This window comes from Rhineura floridana, chromosome 17 (genome assembly GCF_030035675.1).
Source record: "Rhineura floridana isolate rRhiFlo1 chromosome 17, rRhiFlo1.hap2, whole genome shotgun sequence".
NCBI classification, from domain to species: Eukaryota; Metazoa; Chordata; class Lepidosauria; order Squamata; family Rhineuridae; genus Rhineura; species Rhineura floridana.
The window spans coordinates 11,935,650-11,961,156 of NC_084496.1; the positions used below are offsets into that span (position 1 = coordinate 11,935,650).

At 43.9% G+C, this 25,507-nt stretch overlaps 1 protein-coding gene across 4 annotated transcripts in view; it reads right to left on the bottom strand.

Moving 5' to 3' along the window:
* The window catches only part of PDXDC1 (pyridoxal dependent decarboxylase domain containing 1), a 51,425-nt gene that overhangs the window by 22,602 nt on the left and 3,316 nt on the right, over positions 1 to 25,507 (bottom strand). For all 4 annotated transcript variants that reach the window (XM_061599301.1, XM_061599300.1, XM_061599299.1 and 1 more), the window contains exons 2-10: positions 12,246 to 12,319; positions 10,700 to 10,765; positions 9,474 to 9,557; positions 7,566 to 7,712; positions 5,243 to 5,432; positions 3,201 to 3,269; positions 3,039 to 3,117; positions 1,896 to 1,980; positions 553 to 601 (exon numbers count right to left, since the gene is read on the bottom strand). In XM_061599301.1, the coding sequence (XP_061455285.1) occupies positions 553 to 601; positions 1,896 to 1,980; positions 3,039 to 3,117; positions 3,201 to 3,269; positions 5,243 to 5,432; positions 7,566 to 7,712; positions 9,474 to 9,557; positions 10,700 to 10,765; positions 12,246 to 12,319 (843 nt within the window). The remainder of the gene's footprint in view (positions 1 to 552; positions 602 to 1,895; positions 1,981 to 3,038; positions 3,118 to 3,200; positions 3,270 to 5,242; positions 5,433 to 7,565; positions 7,713 to 9,473; positions 9,558 to 10,699; positions 10,766 to 12,245; positions 12,320 to 25,507) is intronic.

The following is a 25,507-nucleotide window of genomic DNA, read 5'->3' on the forward strand; positions in this document are numbered from 1 at the left end:
TCATTCTCAGATAGCAAAAAATATACAAACTCAACAGGTGTGACAAAATTCTTCCTCTCACTAAACTGAAAAAAGTAAAGGTGTCCCCGCACTTGTAATGCGAGTCGTTTCTGCCTGTTAGGGTGACATCTTGTGACGTTTACTAGGCAGACCATATATATGGGGTGGGATTGCCAGTTCCTTCCCCGGCCTTTCTTTACCCCCCAGCGTATGCCGGGTACTCATTTTACTGACCACGGATGGATGGAAGGCTGAGTGGACCTCGACCCCTTTTACCGGAGATTCGACTTCCTCCTTCCATTGGAATCGAACTCCAGGAGTGAGCAGAGCTTCAGCTGCGTTACCGCTGCTTACCACTCTGCGCCACCGAGTGCACAATATATATCATGAAGATCTTTATAAAGGTGGTACTGAGTAATGTGGGGAACAATACCCTCTACAAGTATGTCATCCAGGAACGTTTGAAATTGCTCCACTACAACCCTCTCCACTACCTTCACCAAGAAAGGGGTTAAGGAGTCACCCTAAAGGCACACAGGAGCCAAAACGTACCAGCACAGATGACGAGACATAACCCAAAGCCAAAGTAGCCAAATTCACCCTGAAAAAACAAGAGAGAACATCGTTTTAGCACAGAGTGAATGTTAACAGCCTTCCTTCTTCTAAATGCTAACATTCTGCTTTAGTTTCATTTTAAACATTTTATTAGTCTGCGTTTAGGGAAGCTGTGTGTTTATTCATTTATTTAATGCATATGCTGCGGAAACTGTAATTTATTCCAATATTCTGGATCTGAAAGAGAAATTCCATTTTATTGTCAAGGAATTATCAATACCTCGGCACAGTCATTAACCAAAATGGAGACAATAGTAAAAAAATCAGAAGAATGCTAGGAATGGGGAGGGCAGCTGTGAGAGAACTAAAAAAAGTCCTCAAACGCAAAGATGTATCACTGAACACTAAAGTCAGAATCATTCAGACCATGGTATTCCCGATCTCTATGTATGGATGTGAAAGTTGGGCAGTGAAAAAAACGGTAAGAGAAAAATGAACTCATTTGGAATGTGGTGTTGGAGGAGAGCTTTGCTCATACCATGGACTGTGAAAAAGGCAAATAATTGGGTGTTACAAGATCTGAAGAGGGTGGTTCATAACAGATGCTATTGGAGGTCGCTGATTCATAGGGTCGCCATAAGTCAAAGTCGACTTGAAGACATATAACAACGACAATCTACCTGCTTCATTTGTAACGTCATTCCAGTTGGCATACTTGTTGCAGAAGAAGTATCTGAGTTGGCACAAAGCAGTTCCCTATGTATCTATTAGCCACAAATACACAGCAAAAAAATATGCTTTTTGGTGTGACTTTACACATCATAAAGGAGGACAAAACATGTCCAGCGGGCTGCAGTTTGGCAAACTCCTTTATGTGATGGCACTGTCGGTAAAACCCTTCTCTCAACAGCAGTGGCTCCTGCACAGCGTAGTAATTCTCCTTTGAAAGCTGGCCTGAAACAGCTCCATCAAATGCTCCATGAAAACACGCTCATCAAAATCCAGCTCCCATTTCAGAAACCTCTTTCTGCATACACAAATCTTTCCTCGCGCTTGTATGAGCCACAGGTTTCAATGCACCAGAACTGGCACATATCAGGATTTTCTGCCCATTTTCTTTCCAACTGCCTATTCCATCTTCAGAAACTCACTTTTTTTAAAAAAAAAGTTAGGAGATTTTTAAAAGGGGTTTGTAGTTCAGGATGAGGAGATACCAAAGAAGAAATAAGATGGAAGAAACCCTTGCCACGGCGTTTGCGCATGTATTATTTACCTTCATGGAGGTCTCATGCACAGTTATTCAACATCACATTAAAATAGTTCTAACAACTGAATCATACCCTTCCACATGTAGCCACATGCTATGCTGCTCACAGAGTTCCTTCAGTCGCCCAAGTTTGTCTGTATGTCCTGCTCCTGGGGTACCTGTATCGAGAGGAAATGGCAATAACCCAGATGTAAAACTATTGGTCATTAGTGGCTGCAACCACTTCACCTAAACTTCTCCTAAGTTCTTTGTTAGCTTCAAAAGTAGTAAGAATCCTGCTTCAGCATTATGGTTTTCTATTTTGCAGTGCAGAGGTGTTGAGCCTAGTCTATTTGCAATCCTCCTGTAATCTTAACTGCCCCAATGCGCCTCTCAATCAACACAAGGTGGGGACGCAAGAGTACATCTTCCCTCCCTACCCACCTGACATGCTTTGTCCTTTCTCAAGTTACACTCCAGTGACTGTGGCTTTCTAAACCACACAGCCACCGCAAATGGAGACTGGATTTTGATAAGCATGTTTTCAGGGCACGCTTCAAGCAACTAAACGACCATCTGAGTCCTACATTTTGGGAAACCAGGACTCCTCACCTTCAACAGAGGTGCCATTTTTGTACCCAGTGCATGGGGGGTAAGGTGGGGAGAGAGGATATGGTGCCGTTAGCCAGTAATGCGCTCAGCTGGCAGCCCTAGGTTTGGCCCACGGTTCAGCTGTGCTGCTGTGTACTGGTCCCACCCATTAGCATTGCACTGAGATGGACCGGAGTGGGAGCTTCTTCCCTTTGGACCATCCTGAACCCAGGCCTGATCTGGGCACTGGCTAATGCGCCTTTACCTGGGGCTTGCTTAAGTCAGTCAAGTGTCATTAGTTTCCTCACTCTCTCCCTCCCTGCTGTGGGCACAACCCCTGTTGTCATTGAAAAGAAGGGAAACTTAGCCCTCACAGATAGTTGATTTTTAAAAATAAAATAAAATTGGGGGGGGATGGTTGGCAGGAACCCCCACCTGTAATCTGAAGTGGTACAGCCCAGACATTGGCTTACTACATCAATGAGAACCAGGCCCGAGCATGATAGCTCAACATTACATATAAAACAGTCAATTAACAATGTTCTATCCATGATCTTAGAATTTCAAGGTTCTATGGGGCTGGTGGGAAGGGGCATGGGAGGAAGAAAAAATAATAACGCCATTTTCACTTGCTAAAGATACCTACCAGCATTGGCCACTAGCAATATCGGTAGCTTTCCAGACTCAGTGTCCTCCTTAATCAATCTGTCCAGTAAAGCCACATCCTGCCACCAAGCAAAGGAGGGAACAATTATTTACATATGCAAATGGGGCAAAGCAACGTGCTGCTGTTTCTGCTAAAACTTACCATCTGATGCTGAGATCCAAACATGGTGTTACAAGGCACCCGGCACATGCAGGAGAGAGGTAAGCCAAGCTGCAAGGGTGGGGTGGGAAAGAGACAGAATTTATAACTCTTAACTTGATTTGATCCTTTCAGGTTTCTGTGTTTGCACGTTTGTGCACTGGAAGGAAAGGCTGTAGGTCAGCGGCAGAGCATCGGTGTTGTTGTATGCAGAAGGCTCCAGGTTCAATCCCTGGCATCTCCAGGTAGGCCCTGAAGAGACTAAGCCCTACTGGAGAACTGTGGACAATACGAGCTAGATGGGCCAGCGATCTAACTCCATATAAGGGAGCTACCTATGTTTTTAAGTGAGGAGGTAAGGATGGATACTGAACGCTGTACTGAGCAGCACGCCTATTTGGAGTCATGTTACACCTATTCTCTGTGATCTGCATTGGTTGCCCATTTGCTTCTAAACAGAATATAAGGCCGCTCACTTATAAATACCAAATGAGCCCTTTTTAGGGTACCATTTTGGGGTGATGCCCAAGGAACTGTGACCTGGGGAAGGGCCTTCTCAGCTGTGCTGCCCTGTTTGTGTCAACTCCAAGCTGGCACCCTCTGTTTAATAGGGGCTAATGCTATATTTTTCAGCCAGCCAACAAAACACAGCACAGTACTCTAAAGTGACAAAGGATAGCGCGTATCTAATTTAAGAGGCATACTATGGCAGAATACAGAAAAACGTCAACATCTTGAAAGGCCTCAGTCTCACAATACTACTTGTTTAGTTTATTCCTTATAAACTACTATTTGTAAAACAAACACACTGGGTTGTATCCAACCAAGTTTTACTCAGAGTATACCCATTAAATTAGTCAGTCGCGGCCATTAATTTCAATGGATCTACACTCAGTAGGACTGGCAGGATGCCGTATGTACATCACCCATAATTTGGGGTGGGGGCGGTTTAAGAACAATGGAACTGCAATGGACCCAACCTTAGCTCAGAAATGTAAATGTAAGAGCAAAGACCACCTTGCTCAGGATGCGTGTGTCAAGACAGCGAGGTCACGAAGGCTGTGTATACAGATGTACATATCTTGAGTGATGAGCCCTCTGTGGAATGCACAGCTCTTTTGTGCTAAATGTATAAATTTACAAACTGAACTGAGCTCGGGAGCAATACGTTTTTCCCCATTTCCAGCAGAATCAGCCTGTACTGAGCACGGATTGGCTTTTCCTTCTGACAGCCATGAAGCCCCTCAAGCAGCTTCTTGAAACATATTAGCTTTTTTCTTTAGGAACCACATAAAAGTTTAATTTGATGACATGCCACACATCTGACTTAAAAACAAAAGACAAAACGCAGGTTAAAAAAAAAAGCCTGCTTGAAGGAATGGAGTGGAGTGGCACAGGTGAGGATGAGAGGGAACATTCACATTGGATCCAGAGCCAACTATGGGTTTTATTACACCACACTGGTTCCTTTCAGTAGGTACACTTGTACGTATATTAACTTGGAAGGAAATGCAGGCTGCCATCCTGCATTCAATTAGGTGGCTTAAATCCCACGGAAGTCAGTGAGAGCAAAGCAGTCAATGCATATGCAGGACTGCAGTCATACTAAGTGGGACACAGATTTCTTTGTGAATACAACGGTTAGGCTAAAAAACCTCAGGCTTCCCTTAACCTTAAAGCTCTGCAACAAAACATCACAAACAAAAAATATATACCATCCAGATTCAAGTGAGAGAGAGAGAGAGAGAGAGAGAGAGAGAGAGAGAGAAAAGACGGTGATAAATTCGTAAGGCTTATATTGAATGTTAGTCCAACTCAGAGTAGACCCATTAAACTTATTAGGAATGACTAACATATTCCTTCATTTCAACCAGACTATTGTGAGTAGGGCAGGAACGGCTACAACCCTAGATTTCACCTGTAAAAGGATTGTAAATGTAATTTATGAACTGATAGTGCTAAAAGTTCAGTAAACTAAAGTGACAAAAATATTTTTTTAAAAAGGACTCACACTTACAGATAAGACTCCCCAAGCTCCATTTTACCTGATTGCAAAGTGATTGGCCCAGGCCTGCTCTGGCTGCAGAGCTAATGTATATAACTGGTTGTTTGTTATATAGCACGTTAAAACCATCTGTTGTGTAGTCCTCATAGCGTGAATGAATCACAAGTCTGCAGACTTTTAAAAGGCCCTCGCGATCATCTTCATGATAATATGCTGACCCATTTTCATACCTGTTCAGAGAAATTATTACTTAAATATGAACTCACAGAAAAAGATGCCAATTCGCTTACAGCACATTAAACATTAAAACTAAGCCATAATCAAGGCACTTTCTACTCTGAATGTTCCAGAGGGAAAGAAGTTATTGTCTTTCCACAACATGGATAAAACAGTCACATAAAAGGTACAGTTATTTGCCCAGAATAAGATTCAAGTATGGCAGGAGAATCTGAGGCCCTCCAGATGTTGTTGGGACCACAACCCCCATCATTCCTGATCATGCTGGCTGAGGCTGATGGGATTTGGAGTCCGACAACATCTGGAGGGCCACAGCTTTCCCACCAATGAAGAAAGGTTTGTGCACAGATCTCTGATTGACTGCATTGATACATCAGACAAAACATGGTTTAGCATGACATGCGCAAACAGGGAGGAACCACAGCAAGCGTGGTTCAATAGTAATTAATAGGACTGGGCATGCCTCCCATCGATCTGATCTGAGGCCTGATCTGGCACTTAAAAGGCTGGCACCGATCTGACCCGGATCCAGGTCCTGAATTGATTTGGGGGCCAACCGTAATTAAACATGCAATCGGGAGAGAGGCGGGGGAAGAAAGAGACACCACATCACTTCCCACTGCCCCCAACCGCACTGCAAAGAGCAGGACTGAACTATCCGCTCACCCCCGTGGGGAACAACATGGTGGGTGATACTTCTCTGTGATAACGCTTCTGCACACTGGCCACAATGGGGGGGGGGATAGGGACACACAAATTCAGTTGCCTACCTGCTTATGCAGGTTACACTAAAACATGGTTCAGCATGATGAGCAAATATGGCCACAACACATATTATCTGAAACACCATCTACAAACAAAAGCAACTTCTACGTTTCATTATTAGCATTCAGACATTATTGGCATTTAATTAAAATGCCATTTCCTTTCCTGCGTTCAAACTAGGGCTCTCCTAAACTCCACTGGATAGGGAAGAGGTGAAGAATGGAGTTCCAATCTCTTCTCCATCAATCATCAGTCAGGAGACTGAGAGCTCAGTCAGCTGTGGGGAACCTTGGTTCTCCAGATGTTGCTGAACTACAACTCCCATCAGCCCCAAGCAAGCTTAGCCAAGGATGATGGGAGTTGTAGTTCAGCAATATCTGGAGGGCCAAAGGTGCCCCATACTTGATAAGAGTCAGAGGTATCACACCATCACAGGTGTGAGGACAGAACAAATATAGTTTTATGGATGCAAAATTGTGCTGCTGAACCCTGCCATGTCTGATGATTATCTGTTGCAAATCAAAGACACTGTACCTTAGTATCAACTCCCATTCAAATCCCTTATGCTGCCACTTTTATGACTGGCATATAATTGACTTTTATGACTGGCATATAATTGACAAATACTCCATTTTCAAAAACCGCACTGAAATGTATGCATATCCCTTCCTGTACCATGTGTTCCATAACCTAAAGCTATCACATTTAAATGCATATCCAGGTTTCCATTTATTTTTTCTGCCCAAGAGAAAAATAATTATAAAGGTAGTAAAAAAAATCACATACAAAACATTTTGTTCATGCGCTCTACTTCATTAACAATGTTCAAAGAGTACGGGGGGGGGGAAGCACTAGGAAAGACAGCAGTTAATAATCTGAATGCAAGAAGTGAATCCAAGCAATAACTAGTTAATACATTACAAATCACAATGCTCATTTTATTACAAAACGTGTACTGTATATTTCATTACGGAACTGAAAATTTCCAAATGCAATTTCCCCTTATGAAGTTTATTATTGTTAAGAAACAAGACAGAAAATAAACTTTCCCTAATGCTTTTAAAACAATATCAATGCTCTATCCCTCCCACCTTGTACCTTCAAAATTGCCATTCCAATTGCTATCATTTTCATATCATTTTTCTTTACTGTAAGGCTGTGTACATTTAAAGCACATTATTTCCCACCAAAGAATCCTGGGAACCGTAGTTTACCCATCATGAATATACAATTCCTAACACCATTAGCAAAGTACAGTTCCCAAGATATTTTTTTGGGTGTGTGTGTGTGTCATGTCCTTTAAATGTATGGTGGGTACGCAGCCTAATATTCATAATCAAGTCATTCATAATGCAGGGTACCTAAAAAGTCTGCACAGCCACAGCGTAGTGTCAGACAGGATCCTGGTTGTAAGTTTCCGGAGCCTCTCTCTGTCCAGCACTGAAATGTAAGCGGCCAAGCTGTGTCCTAACAGAGCCATGTGACCCTGTTCTCCAACATTTTGAAGTCTGGAAACCAGAAGCACATCAGAATTACCACCAACATTGCACAAATCGTGCATCTCGTTTTTGCTCAGCAAAAATCCTTTTGAGAACATCCGGAAAACAGGCCATGTGCTCACTTCACTGGAACTAGCATTTAAACTGTATTTGTGGTTTAAATATTGATATCCTGGCTATCAATCTGACTTCCCAAAGTGGCACGCTACCTTCTTGGTAGTTCCACCACCCTCAGAAGTCCAGGGAATGGTGGCCCAGGAAGAGCTTTCTCTGTGGCAGACACTAGGTTGTGGGATTCCCTCCCTACAGAGGCGCATCGGGTACCTTTGCTGTACAGTTTGTGGCAAATGCTAAAGACACACCTCTTTACCCTGGCCTTTCAGGACTCGCCCTACTCCTGTGAATGTAACATGTTTTGTTTTTAATACTGTATTTTAAATTTCTGTAACCCGCCCTGGGACTTACTGGTAAAGGGAGGGTAATAAATGTAACAACAATGATAATAACATTTTAAAATAGATACAAGAGACAAAGCCAATAAAACTGCTCCCTTTCTAGTAGTCCAGTGCTGCTCTATGAAGATCTTTTTTGTTTTAGTCAGATATTCTGTGTTAAGCTATCTTATCCGTTGTCCTTTTTCAAACTGTTATTTATTTTTCATTGTATTTTAATGCTGTATTGCACGATGGCTTGAACATTTTATTGGAAAGGCAGGACATAAATAGCTCGGTCCTGTCTGTAGTGATGGACAGCAGCTCTCCAGGGTTTTTAACAGCAATGGCATCCTCCCAGCAGTAGTAGTGCTGTATTCGTCAGAACAGGGATGAGGCGAGGCGAGTCAGCCACAGTGAAGTCAGGGGAGTGCCTTGTTGGCAGCGGCAGCCCTGAAGGTTTGGAGCTCCCTCAACCTCATCCCTGTCCTGCCGATTACAGCATCGCCACCTCTGGGAGAACACCACTGCATTCGCCCCCTCGCAATCATGAGCAACGGCTTTCAGACAGGAGTATTGTTTTGGATATGGGAAATTTGAAGAAATGGGGTTCCCAAAGTAGAAAATATTTCACACGGCATCTAATTGCCATTAATAATGTAATGCAGCAAAGCACAGAGCTCTTTGGGAGGGGGGGAGAGAGAGAGAGAGACTAAACAAATTGGTTTCCAATTATGTTGCTTTAACGAAACATCTCTTGTATCAGGAATATACAAAGCCTTTCATACGTAAGCCCTCTTGTGCTGAAGAATAGGTTCAAAGAAGTTACAAATGTGAATGTATGGCAGTAGGTGTGGGGAACCTTTGGCCCTCCAGCTGTTGTTGAACTACACTTCGTATCATTCCTGGCCATTGGCCTTGCTTGCTGGGGCTGATGGGCGTTTGAACTACAACTCCCATCAGCCCCAGCAAGCAAGGCCAATGGCCAGGAATGATACGAAGTGTAGTTCAGCTACAACTGGAGGGCTAAAGGTTCCCCACACCTGTTTTACAGTTACCTTTGCATGAAAGAGAAAAACATAAGAACAACCACCGTTTTTAATTCCAAGAACTGGGGTGGAAAGTAAAACAGCCCCTATAGCATCTTTCCATAAACACTCACATAAGAACTCATGCAGTGCTATAATAGGTAAACTGCTCTTATATATCCACTTGTTCAAGAGGTTGTACATGCGATGTGGCACATGGAGGAACGTAACTGCATGTACTGTCACTTTTCACTCCAGCATGAGGCATAAGACAACCTTTTTGCAAACAGTAGAATGCAAAAGTTGTTTACCGGTAAGACTGCATTGATTCCTCCTCCTCGTTTCCATGCATGAGGTTCTGAACTAACTGGAGAATGCTCACCATATCTTGTCCACTAGAGAGAGAAACAAAGAAAGCATAAATCAGGCCCTTTGCATCACTATAGTTTTTTGTAATTTGTTGAGTGGCTTTAAGTATCTGGTCTAGAAATGCAGCACATGGCACTGTACACTCTGAAATAATCATGTGGATTAATAGTCATTTAGTAACGCAACGTAAAAACATTCTAAGGACTTGAAAAAATAAATCATCAATGGTTATTTGTGATGTAGTGGTTAGAGCAGCCTTTCCCAACCAGTGTGCTTCCAGATGTTGTTGGACCACAACTCCCATCAGCCTCAGCCAGCATTGCCAATGGTCAGGAAGATGGGAGTTGTGGTCCAACAACATCTGGAGGCACACTGGTTGGGAAAGGCTGGGTTAGAGTGTTGGACTACGACATGGGAGACCAGAGTTCAAATCCCCACACAGCCATGAAGCTCACTGGGTGACCTTGGGCCAGTCAGCCTCAGAGGAAGGCAATGGTAAACCACCTCTGAATACCGCTTACCACGAAAACCCTATTTATAGGGCCGCCATAAATCGGGATCGACTTGAAGGCAGTCCATTTGGTTTGGATTAATTTTCCTCCACCTCTGACTCACTGAGAAAAAACCCACAAGAAGCACAATCTACTGAAGCTGCTAATTTGCGCAAGGCATTATTGCCAGGTAGATGGGCAAACAGATTAAATGACTGATTGGAGACATTGCCCAAAGCACCAAAACACAAGGAACAAGAGTTGGTCTATTTCACTGCTGCTACAGAGACAAGGGACTAGCCTCCCTGCTTCTGATACTCAACCAGCATAATCAACTGAGTAAGAACCCCCTGGTTAAGTGCAGTCCTGGCAGACCGAATACTGGATATATGTAGCCGCCTTATACAGACCATGGTCCATTTGGGCAGCTACTGCTGTCTGCCAGCGACTCACCAAGATGGGTTTCCCCGCTCCCTCAACCCTACTGCCTGAGATGTGGAAATGCCAGGAATTGAACCTGGGACCCTGTGCAGGCAAAGCACGTGCTCCACTAACAGCGTTGCCGTCTCTCTACAACCAAGATCTGAATTTGATTCCCAGGTGCTTTAAGGACCAAGGCCTTGTGGGAGAAAGAAATGCAAGGGGAAAAAATCATGATACATGATCATGTCACTCACCTGCCTTGAAGAGGTCCAGGAATATCTTTCCTGATATACTTCTTCTCGTTTTCTTCCTCCACTTTCCTAGTTGGAACATAAAATGGTGTCAGCTGTTTATATCTTGACATTGGTTAAGCAGCGCAAAAGTTTCAACTTGATTTCAAACGGAAAGAACCCTCAAGTTCAATTTCTTTCGAAGCATCAAACCTGATTTGCTCTGCTGGTCATCAAAGGTTAAAAACAGCTTTTAAGAATTACTAAACCAGGCATTTCAAATGATCATATATTGTTTATTTGCCAGCAGATCATTTACCTTACAAAAGTAATTTTTGAACAGAAAACACAACTCTGCCTCTGGACAGTTTGCAGATGTCCTTTCTAAAATGCGAGCAGAAAACATTTAAACCGAAGGTTGCAAGACCTCCAGATAGCTCACTCCTATTCTCTTGAATGCTTCCATTCTAGAGGTTACAACAGGGGCCAATTTAATTATTCCTCCCGTTCCCCGAAGGACCAGAATCTTCTTCTCACAATGATAAAACCGGAAAGATAACCTGCAAAAGGATATGGAACTCCTATTCTGTCTCCGGACAAGTTAAGGGAACACTTAAGGGGAAACCCAAGACTAGTTGTATTTGTAAAGCAACCTAACCCTGCCTCCCCATGTGATGGACATTTTGTCTTGGCCAGCTGGCAGTGTTCTTTCTAGACATGTGAAGACCCGGGGGGAAAAGCACATTTTTTTGCTTCCCTCTCCTTTTTATCTTTTCAGTTTTTCAGAAAAGCAAAAAATTAAAAAGCCTTAGGGGAAAAAATGGTTTTTTTCTGGGTTTTTTTTCAGGTCTTCACATCTCTAGTTCTTTCACATTTTAGCGCATGAGTGGGGAACGTTTGGTCCTCCAGATGTTGCTGAATGACAACTCCCATCAGCCCCAGCAAGCATGGTGAATGGCCAGGGATGATAGGAACTGAATTCAGAAACATCTGGAGAGCCAAAGGTTTGCCACACCAGCTCTTGTGTCCCACCAAGACACAAAACCCAGCCCAGAGATGTGCAGATGAGGCTGCGTTAGTTCTCAATGGTTGTCATGCAGGGCCAAACTACGTGAGATGCTAAACACTTTGCTGTTGCATGCCTCTTTTATAAACATGATGTAGCAGATGTGGAGGGAAGGATCAGGACCATGGGGAGGTAATTTTTTTTAACCTTTTGCTCCCACATTGCTGTCCCAATGAAAATTCACCCACTGTATGAACCCGCTTTCAGGCTGTGTTACGTTTCAGGAAGGCAAAACCAATCTTACTCTCCACTCTCCCAAATCTAGGGTCAGGGAAGTGGGATTGCTGTTCTTCAACAAACACTAGCTGCACATTCCTTGGTCTTCTAGCCTTTGACAGGGCAGATCTAATAGTTCATTGTTCATTACAAAATGAAAAAGAGGAACCAACTGGTGGTTTTGTTTTAGCAACTACAACAATAGGCTCTGTCAGACTGAGCAGAAAACTTATCAACAGCAGTATCCTTTTAACACTCCTGAGCGTTCTTCAAGGCTGTTCAAGGTACCTTTGATTGTCTTCAAGCATCTTCATGGCCTCATTAAGATTCTTTCCCATTTCTGCTAAGGTAGGATCGACCATCTGTTATTAAAAACAATTAATATCCATGTTAGCCAACATGGTATAAATCAAGCTGATGGTACTAATTGCAGAAATGTTCTGAGAAATGTCTCGTAAAAGGATTAATTTCCTCCCCTTGTGTGAGATGGAGGGATGCCTGAGCCATGGCAGGTTCTCAGAACAGTCAACCATGACTTCCTATTACATCTGAACAAGGCCAGAGTCACAGTAGCTCAGCCACTTCCCAGAATTACATGCCTTGGTGGCTGACTCAGGCACTTTTGTCCTCCAGAAGGTTGAAAAGCTCAAGCCTACATATCCAAAACCTTTTTCTTTAGTGACTGGTTCTCCTCCCCATAGGAAGTTGCCTTCTGCAGAGTCAGAACGGTGGTCCATCTAGCTCAGTATAATCTACTCTTGACTGGCAGTGGGTTTCAAGCAAGCATCTTTTCCCAACCTTACCTGGAAATACTGCTGCTTGATTCTGGAACTTTTTGCAAGCAAAGTATGTGCTCCACCACTGAGCTACAATATCCATTAAGACGATGAATGTCCATTATCTGCTCGTGTAAGTGGTCTACTTGCACAAGCAGAGCACTATCAAAGAAGCTCGCTCACAGAAGATGCAGCAACAGCTGCCACGCGCAAGGGGGATCAGAAAACCTTTTGCCCACAGCACAGGGATGGGAAATCTGTGGCCCTCCAGATGTTTCTGGGCTACAACTCCCAACTGTCCCCAACGACTGGCTATGCAGATCGGGGCTGATGAGAGTTGGGAGTCATACAACATCTGGAGGGTCACTGGTTCTCCATGCTTAGTTATAGAAGCTACTGTCGCCATCTCCCATAATCCTCTCTCCAACGTCATGTGAGCAAACAACTTGCAGGAATGGATATTCACACAGGGCCAATTCATATCGTACAAATTGGCTCCAAGCATCTTAAGCACGTTACATAGCCTGAGGCTCCAGATAAGAAAATATCCAAAATGGAAAAAAGTGTTCTACAATATTGTATTGCAGTGATTCCCAACCTTTCCCCCCCTCCCACAGAGCATTTGAAAATTGCCAAGGGTCTTGGTGGACCATCTTAATAATTTTTCAGCTTTTGTAATGCAATTGTAATGCACTGTGCTAGAAGCTGTACCATTTCTAATTGTATTTTTACAGACACACCACAGACCACCTGAATGAAGCTCACTAACCACAGTCTGGGAACCAGGGCTGTGGAGTCAGAAGCAATTTTGGGTGGAGTCGGAGTCGGTAGAAATGTACCGACTCCGACTCCTTCATAAATGGCAAATGTATATTAACTAGTAATAACAAATTTACTGTAGTAAAATGGTGGCACAAGGCATTTCATCACCACCACGTGATGCTTGGAAAAGGTACTTTTTTGAACTACAGCTCCCACGAGCCCAATCCCTGGGGCTGATGGGAGTTGTAGTTCAAAAAAGTAACTTTTCCAAGCTCTGGATTCACGTGGTGGTGATGAAATGCCTTGTGCTACCATTTTACTACAGTAAATTTGTTATTACTAGTTAATATACATTTGTCATTTATGAAGGAGTCGGACAGTAGAAAAATAGAGGAGTCGGAGTCGAAGGTCTGGCATACCGACTCCACAGTCCTGCTGGGAACCTCTGTTGTGTTGCATTGTAAGGAAAATGGGCCCAAAGTGAAAATGGTTGCACAGAGAAGTTAAAAACGAAGCTATGGTAACGCATTCACCTAATTATTGTGTACACCTTAAATTAGCAGGCAATACCTGAGATGCTTGACAGTGAACCTGTAATCACAACCTTTGCACATACTCAAAAAGGCATAGCAGAGTCAACAATCATAATATACACATCAGATAAGCCTATCGAGAAACTAGACATCAGCTTGAAATGGCACACTTCCTCTTTCCTCATAGGACTGATACTGCGGCAAGTTTCTTCCTACTTCATTGGCTTCAACGATTTAATCTAGTTTTTAAAAATGACAGCAAGCAGACAGCATTTCACAGAGGCTGCAAAGCACTGCTTGGTTGCAAAAGATCTAGGAATTTTATGCCCAGTGGTCTGTATGCATCTATTACCAAGGAACTCAAAGTTGAGTTCCCTAAGGAGCCAAGTCAAATTCTCTCTGCTTGCAAGTGCTCCTCCCCATCTAACAATCAATTACTGATGTGGGAATGATTTGTTGTGGGTTCAGTTTCAAACTAGAACCAGATAATCGATTAACTTGGAGCTACTGAACTTCTGGGGTTCCCATTTCCACTGAGCAAGCCAAGCCATATGCAGATCAATGCCTTCCATTGAAATGAAGAACTTGTGTGATCATATGTCCAGCACCTGGAACAGATCACTGGACTCAGACACAGACAACTGATCAAAGAGCACAAGAAAAGTCCTGCTGGATCAGACCAGAGCTTGGAAAAGATACTTTTTTGAACTACAACTCCTATCAGCCCCAGCCAGTGCTGGCTGGGGCTGATGGGAGTTGTAGTTCAAAAAAGTATCTTTTCCAAGCTCTGGATCAGACCAAGGTCCATCTAGTCCAGGCTTCTTTTTAACCACGGCCAACCAGACTCAAGTGTGCTACAAAATGTATATTTACAGATATATATACTTACACGCACACCCTAAGGTTGCAGGAACTGCAAGTAAGCTCCATCAAACACAGTAAAATTTAGTTCTGAGTCAAGATGCAATAAGGTTGTACCATCAACCACACCTTTTTACACTGCCATCCATGAAAACATTTTGGTAGTACCATTGCTCAGTTCAGTTTATTATTACATGGTCACAGACCCAATAAATCAAGACAAGATACATAATCAGCAAAACATATACATATTTAAAATTCAAAATAATACAAAAAATAAAAACGTAAAATTAGGGTTGGGATTAGGAAGAAAGAAGCTCACTGGATGACTGTGGGCCAGTCACTCTCTCTCAGCTTAACCTGCCTCACAAGGTCATTGGGAGAGAGCTGTGCATGCTGTTTTGAGCTCTTGGAGGAAGGATGGGATAAAAATACAAATAAATAGCATAGCAGCAGCTCTAAGAATCCAAAGAGCAACATATTCCTACACTCACCCCTCCTCATTCCTCCTCCTAAACCTTCAGCTTTCACTCACCATCCCATAAAGTTTTTTCTACAGCCAAATGTGTTCCTTTATGGTAGATATGTGAAAGTAGCAATGCACTCCCTCTTCTTTCGTTTCACCCACCAAATCCACACAAATCTCTGCTCTGCTGTTTGAACGCCCTTTCTCCCATGTTGGGAAGGCCATTAAGACACCAGCTAGATGGTTTGCAATCTAGTCAGGCACATTTTGCTCTAGATTCACAACAGTGTTTCACTTATTAGAACATTTGACCCAGAAAGCTCTTCCATGTATGAATTAGCATGCAATCTGCATATAGATAATGGCACCCAGGTGTACTTTACAGTTGCAATGAAAAGTTTCTCCCTCTGGCTGTGTACACATCATACATTTAAAGCACATGACTTCCCCAAAGAGTCTTGGGAACTGTAGTCCACCCTCTCACAGAGCTACAATTTCTAGCACCCTTAACAAACTACAGTTCCCAGGATTCTTTGTGAGAAGTCATGCGCTTTAAATGTATGAAATAAAGTCTCTGTGTGTCAATGTGTGTGGATTGTATATCCAATGCTAGCCCTACTCAGAACAGACCCACTGAAATTAATGAACATGATTTAGGTCCATTAATTTCAATGGGTCTACTCTGAATAAAGCTTAGTTGGATACAACCCGGTATACACACACACGTGAAAAGAAAATACATGTGTGTGATTGTTACCCATGATGATCAACACATGAGTTTCACGCTAATTCCTCCACAAGAGCTAGCTAATTTTTTTATTATTATTACAAAATGCTTTGATGCCATGGCTTGAGACTCCTTTTGTCATTTCTGTTATTACCACAAGGTCCTGATTTTTAAAAAAAAATAAGTACAATTCTCCTTCATACACACACTAAAACAATGTGTTTCAGTTTTTAAAAAATATTTACAAATGTACTCATATTTTATTATACTTGCTTCTACTTCCTTGTTACACAGAGCTGTTTGTTATAAGATCCGTATTTTCAGCAAGAACTATCAGGAAGAACAGGTATAACAAAGGAGATATCAAGCCATGGCATCAAAGCATTATTTTTATGAGACAGCCAAGTGCTGTGGAAACTGTAAGCAGTTTTGAACACACCAGTTTCCTTGTAGGAGGAAATGCCCTAAAATGAAGGAATCCATTTGGACCAGAAGAGGTTTGAAGTCCCCCCACCCCATCAGCCACACTGATTAGGATGATCAGGACTGGGTGGCAAATTAAATCCAGTCTTCTAAAAAAAACCAATTTCTCAAACATATACACACAATCAAGATAAGTAAGTTTCAGACATTAATGCCATCTGTATATCACTCCCTACATAGCAGGTGTGGGGAACCTTTGGTTCGCCAGATGTTGCTGAACTAAAACTCCCATCTTCCCTTGCTTGCTTCTGACTGATGGGAGTTGCAGTTCAGCAGCGTCTGGAGGGTCAAAGATTCCCCACACCTGCTATGTAGAAAAAATGTATGGCTGTGTCTGGACATCCACAGCTGATGGGAAGGAGGACAGGGGAGTCACTCACATCTCCTCAGCCAACCTACATTCTATTGTTAACTGATCTGGAATTGTACATATGTTGAAAAGCAGGCTACAAATATCCTAAATGCAGACATATGCAGCCAGGCAGGACAACTATGTGAAGGCTGTTGTTGCTGTGTCCGTGGAGTTGAGGCCCAGTGATGGCCGCCTAGAGATCTACTACCCAGTGGATTCCATGGCTATGCATGCAAAGGTGATGCGCTGCCACTGCATCCTAGGAACTTCAGCATTCCCACATCCTCCTTCAGTATCAGGGTCCCAACTCTATGGTTTTCTGGACAGACTTATGGCAACACTGTCATTGACGCTGGAGGTTGGGCCCGAAGGGCAGTTTAGGGATCTTGCTGGTGTACCACCCACCCCGCTGCACGGCAGATTCCGTGGCCGAGGTGCTAGAGGTGGTCTCGGCTGTACGGGCATTGTCCCCAGAGCTGGTAGTGCTGGGTGACTTTAACGTGCATGCCGAGGCCGCTCTCATAGGAGCCCCTCGGGATTTCCTGGAAACCATGGCTTCCTGGGAACTGTACCTAAGTAATACTGGGCCCACCCATGTAGCCGGTCATGCTCTCGACCTAGTATTTGTCCTGGGAGAGGAGAGAAGTGGTCTGAAGTTGGGAGTGATTCATGCCACTCCTGTGTCATGGTCAGACCACTACCTGGTAAATATGGACTTCTCGTTGCCATGCCCCCTCCGCAGGGGTGAAGGACCTATTAAAATGGTCCGCCCCAGACGCCTGATGGATCCGGATGGATTCCTGACTGCGCTTGGGGAATTGGAACCTGCTGAAGGTCGCCCGGTCGAAACCCTGGTGAAGGAGTGGAATGTGGGGATCACCAGGGCATTAGACCAGGTGGCTCCGAAACGTCCTCTCCCCCTGAATAGAACTCAGCTAGCTCCATGGTATACACCGCGGTTGCGTAGCTTGAGACAGGAGGTGAGACGACTAGAGCGCCGGTGGCAGAAATCCCGCTCCGAAGATGTCCGGACACAGGTTAGAGCAGCAGTAGCTGCCTACCAAGTGGCAATAAAGGTAGGAAAGAAGGCTTTCTTTGCTGCCTCTATTGCGTCTGCGGAGTGTTGTCCCAGGAGGCTGTTCCAGGTGGTCCGAAGCCTGGTCGGTCCAGTTGCTCAGGAACCCTTGGAACAGTCAAAGGCCTCCTGTGACCTATTAGCAAAACACTTCGCTGATAAAATCGAACACTTACGGAGCTCGATCCCGCGTGCCGTGGACACAGTTGATGAACCAGAGTTGGCCAGTTGCAAGCCGGTAAATTGGGATCGGTTTCGGCTTCTCCCTTCTGAGGAAGTGGACAAGGTGCTTTCATCTGTGAAGCCAACCACTTGTATTACTGTTCCTTGCCCTTCTTGGCTCCTTGTGAGCTGCAGAGAGAAATTGGGCGAGGGGATCAAAGCGGTGGTAAACGCATCCTTGAAAGAGGGTGTGATGCCATCAGCCTTCAAGGAGGCAATTGTAAAGCCCATCTTAAAGAAGCCCTCCTTGGATCCCCAAGTGTTCGATAACTTCCGCCCAATTTCGAATCTACCATTTCTGGGCAAGGTCATTGAGCGAGTGGTGGCCAACCAGTTGTCAGCACACTTGGATGAAACGGATTATTTGGATCCATACCAATCGGGTTTCAGGACTGGTCACGGAACTGAAACAGCCCTGGGCGCTCTGGTTGATGATCTGAGGAGGGCATTAGATAGGGGAGAATCCACCTTTCTTGTCCTCCTCGATCTCTCAGCGGCTTTTGATACTGTCGACCACAGTATCTTTCTGCTTCGCCTGGAGAGATTGGGAATTGGAGGCACTGTATTACAGTGGTTCCATTCCTTTCTCTCCGACAGGTAGCAACAGGTAGCGTTGGGGGAGGAGGTATCAGACCCTTGGCCTCTCAATTGTGGTGTGCCACAGGGCTCTATCCTCTCTCCCATGCTATTTAACATCTATATGAAGCTGCTGGGAGCAATCATCAGGAGATTTGGGCTGCAGTATCATCAATATGCGGATGACACTCAGCTCTATCTCTCGTTTAAATCTTCACCAGAGTTGGCTGTGGAGACCTTGTCCAAGTGCCTGGAATCCGTGAGTGGATGGATGGGAAGGAACAAGCTGAAGTTGAACCCTGATAAGACCGAGGTACTACTTGTGGGGGACAAGAGAAGGTTGGGTGACATTGACCTGAAGTTCAATGGGGTGAGCTTACCCCTAAAGGACCAGGTCCGCAGCCTCGGGGTTGTGTTTGATTCCAGGCTGTCCATGGAGGCTCAGATTTCGGCAGTGAGCCGGGCAGCCTGGTACCAACTACACCTCATACGAAGGCTGCAACCCTACCTTCCTGTTCATCAGCTCCCACTGGTGGTACACGCCCTGATCACCTCTCGTTTGGACTACTGTAATGCGCTCTACGTGGGGTTACCCTTGAAAACGGTCCGGAAATTACAACTGATACAAAATGCGGCGGCTCGACTACTTACGAATAGTCGCCGCCGAGATCACATCACACCAGTGTTGTTCGACCTACACTGGCTTCCAGTTGTTTTCCGAGCCCAATTCAAGGTGTTGGTATTGACCTTTAAATCCCTATACGGTTTCGGCCCAGTTTATCTCACGGAGCGCCTTCAACACCACCAATTATGCCGCCCGACAAGATCGGCCACACAGGGCCTTCTCTCAATCCCGCCAACAAAAACAGCCAGATTGGCAGGTACAAGAGAGAGGGCATTCTCAGTGGCAGCCCCCACTCTTTGGAACTCCCTCCCACAAGATCTCCGGCATGCCTCTTCCCTAAATGTATTTCGGAAAGCCTTAAAGACCTGGCTTTTTCAGCAGGCCTTCGGGGTATCCAGGGAGGGTTAATTGATATAATTGTAATGCCTCCTGCCCAGTTTTAATATTGTTGTTGCAGATCTATTGTTTTATATTGTATTACTGTATTTTATTAATTGTATTTTAATAATTTTGTAAGTCGCCTAGAGTGGCCATTGGCCAGATAGGCGACGAAGAAATTAAATTTTATTATTTATTATTATTATTATAATAAATAAAAAATAAAATATGTTCCGAATTGCATCGGACCAGAAAGGCATCAGCAACGGCAGCAGAGGGCACGGTGACATGCTATCCACCCCAGTGAAGAATCTTGGCCTCTGCAAACTTGGTTCCGCAGTGACAGATAAATGCCGAGAAGACATTTCCTGTTCAATATAGAGCTGCTCCATATCCCAAAACGAAACAAACGTATGCTTTTATCTTCAGAGCAATGGCCTTTATTAGTATGTAACTTCAGATTAACCCATTAGAATCCATTTAACAAATCAAGCAAGAATTGTTTCAGCAGGTAACAGGCGTAATATTAAAAGAAAACAACATCTCATTATATCAACTGGCAAATGAATTTTCACTTAATCGCAAACTCCTGAAGTATTTCAATTCTTTCAGAATCAAAAACTGCAGCCAAGTTTCTATGACTCTTTGGCCCAAACGGCTTTCTGCCTTACACATGCGTACAAACAGCATCACTCAAAAAGCTTATAAAATGCAGACCCTGAATGTAATTGTTAGAGCTTTCACTATTTTAAAGACAAAGGCAGAAGCAAGATAGATCTCTGGGTCATTTGCAGTAGGTTGACAAGAGCATTCGACTCCCAATAGCAAGTATATAAACGGAGATGCCAGGATTGAACCTGGGACCTTCTGCATGCAAAGCAGATGCTCTGCCACTGAGCTACGGCCCTTCTCAAGTAGATCCTGCAAGCTGGCCCTACCCACCTTAAGGGACAGAGGATACCAGGCTGATTCAAAATAAACTAATCTAATCAACCTCAGTTGTTGCAAATAGAAGCCAGAATCCAAAGAACTACGCAGGCTCTTCTGCAAGGTGGATTTGGACTTGCCTTTTTTAAGAGTGCCCCTCTCGTGCTGCTGAGCCAATTGCTGGAACCAAGGGAGGATTTCAAAAAGGATTATGAAATGGATGTGCATGCATTATGTCTGGAGTGCAAAAAGTGAACAAACTGTGTGACTTGAGTGTCAAGGTCCCTCATGTGGCCTTGAAAATCATAATCAGCATCACCTTGTAAATCCCAGCCGCAGAAATCCACACTACGGATAACAACTGAATTTCCTTTGCTGAACTACAAGCATCTAAGACTAACTATTCTATATATAGCTGCACAAACATGAGTGGTAAATGTTACAGAGAAACAAGGAGGATGGCTGGTTGCACCAGTAGAATGATTCCCTCCAGTTCCCTGGTGACATGTCAAATTGGTCTCCGATACAATCCAACAGCTGCTCTCGTTCCAGCAGCTTATCATGCTACCGGGAAGCTGCTCCAGAAATGTATTTCTAAAGAATTGTTCACTAAGAAAAGACGTTAGAATTCAGACGTTTTCTGCCAGCTGTACATTTTAAAACGGGTGGGGAACCTCTGACCTGGGCGACAATCATGGCACTCCAGACCTCTCTATTCAGCCCGTGGGGTTTGCCAGACCACACCCCCTCTCCCCAGACCACAGCCTCTCCCCAGACCACACCCCCTCTCCCCAGACCACAAACATCACTGGCTTTTGTTACTCACCCTCCTTAAGTGCTTGCCTGACCTGAGGATGGAGGTATGTGTTTGTGTGTAGACACACCTTTGACTCTTGCATGGCTGGAATGTAATCTACTACACAAAAGCAAGAGTTGCTCCAGGCACTGTTGCCTCTGGCCCTGTCCCCACTGACATGTGGCCCCCAGAAAGTTGCACAGAAGGGACAATTTGGGATGATGAGGTCCCCCACACCTGTTTTAAAGCCATAACCACAACACATTCCAGCTGTTGGGTTTCTGCAAATGTGGGAATGTCAAACAGCAAATAATTGTACATATAGGACAGTACTGCAGCCAATACAGAAGAGGGGAAAGAATCAGTGAGGGCTGGTCCAGTTGAAATTTCATTCTGCCCTTATGCTCCTAGGGAGTATGCTCCACCTTGAATTAAAATGTAGATGCATATTTCTCTACAGTAAAGTGACAACAAGCATTTCAAAACATCAGGACATTACACGAACATAGAACCCAAGCTTATAAACCTGACGATCTTTGGTCACGATGGTTAGATCCTGTTTTCATTTTATGACTCAAATTTTGCACGGATGGTTTCACAGCTCCTACTAGTGAACGACGTTGTGTGTCCAAGTTAAAACAGTATTCCCCTACCTATCCATATTCAAAACTCCAAGCAAGGGGGGGAGCAAGGAATACGAAAACAACCTCTCTCTAAACAAAGAGCCAACTTAAACTTTTTGGTTACAAATACATATTTTATCCCCTTAATTTCATTATTAAATTATAATTAATTTTTAAATAATTAAATTATCTTCTCTTTCTTTCTGCCCTTACAACGACCCTGGAGTTTGCTGCAAGCACGTAACATCTAAAAAAGAATATGTTTGCCTGTTGCTAGTTCTCATGAACAGATATGCAGGAAAACCTGTTCTGAGGAGTGTACTGCTTCAGACCTCAGGTGGGGGCTCACATAATTCAATGCTCTTACACAACCCAATCAACCTCAACAGGTATAAAATTCCTGCACGCAGAAAACTAGCATGTCAGAAAGAAAGCTAGCCTACATGTGTATGTGTGTTTTACTGAAGCACATTCACAGCATAATACTATGCATGTTTACCCAGAAGTAAGCCCCACTATCTCCATGCCTACAGTAGTACAATATTCCTGTCCCACACCAGCACCTTGGCAAATAATGAGAAACTGTTCGCAGGCAAGCTGCTTGCCTTCGAAGAACAATAAAATTCATATTTACATTTAACATATAACCCCCCCCGTTATTTCCACCTCTACTTTTGAACATTGTTTTAAAGAAATACGACACATAGGCTTAAAACGAATGAGAACTGGCAGGGTTAGCTATGCTACAGGATAGTCCATGGGACTGCTTGATTTTGAAACAGTAATATTAGCATACACTATCATAGTTTTGAAAAGAGGAGAAATATCCATTCATGGCACCGAGCAAATAAGATCTGACATATTAGCTTAAAGTAAAGCAAGAGGATATATTTGGAAGTGTTTTCTACCACAGTCTCTCTCATGAGGGGTGTCTTTGGTCTTTAATTGATAATGGCATAAGCTGCCTTTATATGGGATCACACTGTCAATCCACTCTGACTGGAAGCAGCCTGCAAGGTTTAAGAGATGGGTTTTTCCCAGCTCTCCTACCAGAGATCCTTTTAACAGGAAATGGCAGGGATTTAACCTGGAGCCTTATTCATGCCAATCCCTGGAGCTATGGTCATTTCCCATAAAGCTTATGACTCTGCCTTATCCCCTGATGAACCTCTAGCCCAGTATCACCCACTCTATCCTGGCTCGCAGTTCCTCCCCAAAGTCTGGAGCAACTGCTTTTCCCATCACCTGCTGCTCAAGATCCCTTTACCTGGAGATGCCAAGGATCTACCTACGGAAGCCATGGCACCTGCCCATAAGCATGCAAACATAGAAAGCTGCTTTACAGAATTGGACCGTTGGTCCATATAGCTCAGTACTGCCTGGCAGCATTTCTGCAGGGTTCAAGATAGGAGTTTTACCCAGCCCCATCTGGGACCTTGAACCTGGGACCTTCTGCATGCAGAAGCAGGTGCTCTACCACTGAGACACGGCCCTCCCCCACATATGAAGAAGCCTGATGTTGTGTCCATCAAACTTAGTATTACCTGTTCTGCTCTACCTGGCATCAGCTCTCAGCACCTGCTGCCTGACATTGTTTTGACTTGAGATGTCAGGCATTGAACCTGGGACTTTATGCCAGGGCTGTGGAGTCGGTATGCCAGACCTTCGACTCCGACTCCTCTATTTTTCTACTGTCCGACTCCGACTCCTTCATAAATGGCAAATGTATATTAACTAGTAATAACAAATTTACTGTAGTAAAATGGTAGCACAAGGGATTTCATCACCACCACGTGAATCATCAGGCTAGATTGGTAGAACATAAAATATATTTATTTGATTAAAATTTCTGAACAAGAAAACTTTCCTAAATTCCTATGAAAGTTTTTATTTTGAAGCCGGAGTCGGCACATTTCTACCGACTCTGACTCCACCCAAAATTGCTTCCGACTCCGACTCCATAACTCCGACTCCACAGCCCTGCTTTATGCAGGTCAACGCAGTAAGCTACGGCTGGGCAGCTTTCATGCATATGAAGCTACCTGATGCTGAGTCAGGCAACTGGGTTCATCTAGCCCAGTACTCTAACTGGTAACGACTCTCTAAGGTTTAAGGCAGAGGTCATTCCCAGCACCTGCTCCCTGAAATCTCTTTCAGGTAACAGGGATCTGAATCAGGGACCAGGTGGAGCAATGGTTTGGCTCAGTTACAAAGCAGCTTCATGCATTCTATTTGATGGTTTATATTACTGTTATTGCATCAAGGCTTTCAACAGTCCCCATGAGATACAACATGTGGCAGATGCCCCTCATAAAGAGACGCTCGCTTTAAGCCAATATGCAAAACCTTGACACAAAAATAATTTTAAGTTGTTGGCTGTATTCTCTGATGTTAATGAGATCGTTTTTGTTGGGGTGTGTGTGTTAATGATTGTTTCTGTATTTTCAGCTAGATCGCAGGGCTCGCCCAAGACATTTTGCTGCCTGAGACAAAGGACAAGATCGCACTTCCCTCTTTCCATGTACAAAACCTGACCAGACTAAGAGCTTAATCATAGGTCACATCCACACTATACGTTGAAAGCACATTTAACACACATTTAAAACACATGGCTTCCCCCAAACAATCCTGGGAACTGTAGTTTGTTAAGGAACTGTAGCTCTGTGAGGGGTAAACTACAGGTCCCATGATTTTTTGAGAGAAGCTACATGTTTTACTGATTGATTGACTGATTGTATTTATATACCACCCCATAGCCGAAGCTCTCTGGGCGGTTTACAGTAACTAAATGTATGGTGTGGCTGTGACTCTCTTTGACAGTGGCAACAGGACAGCAGCATCCTCCACCACATCTGAGGGCAACAGGCTAGTTTAGGAGGTGAAGAACAGGCCCCGCAACTCAGCCCACTCCCCGTCCTTCATCATCTGTTTCCTGAGGTGGCTGCCTCACTCTGCCTAATAGTAGGGTCGGTCCTGCTGGATTGTAAGCCGCCTTGAATATTCTGCAGAAAGGCAATATATAATTCTTGATAGATAGATGGATAAATAAAATAAATGCATGTCAAGCAACATTCAGCCCCAAGAACGAGAGTTGGGGTTATTTCCCCCCTCCCCTTTTGGTTTTTAAAAAAGCAAAATTATGTATATGTTAATGTCATTACCATTTGCCGCCCTGGGCTCCTGCTGGGAGGAAGAGCGGGATATAAATCAAATAAATAAATTTTCACAGTGCAATCCTATGGATGCTTTGTCAGAAGTAGGTTCCACTGAGTTCAGGTAAGCAAGTATAGGATGGCAAACTCAAGCAGGTGTCTCTCAACCACTTGAGCTATGCCCTGACTACTACCATGCTAATAAAAATAATCATT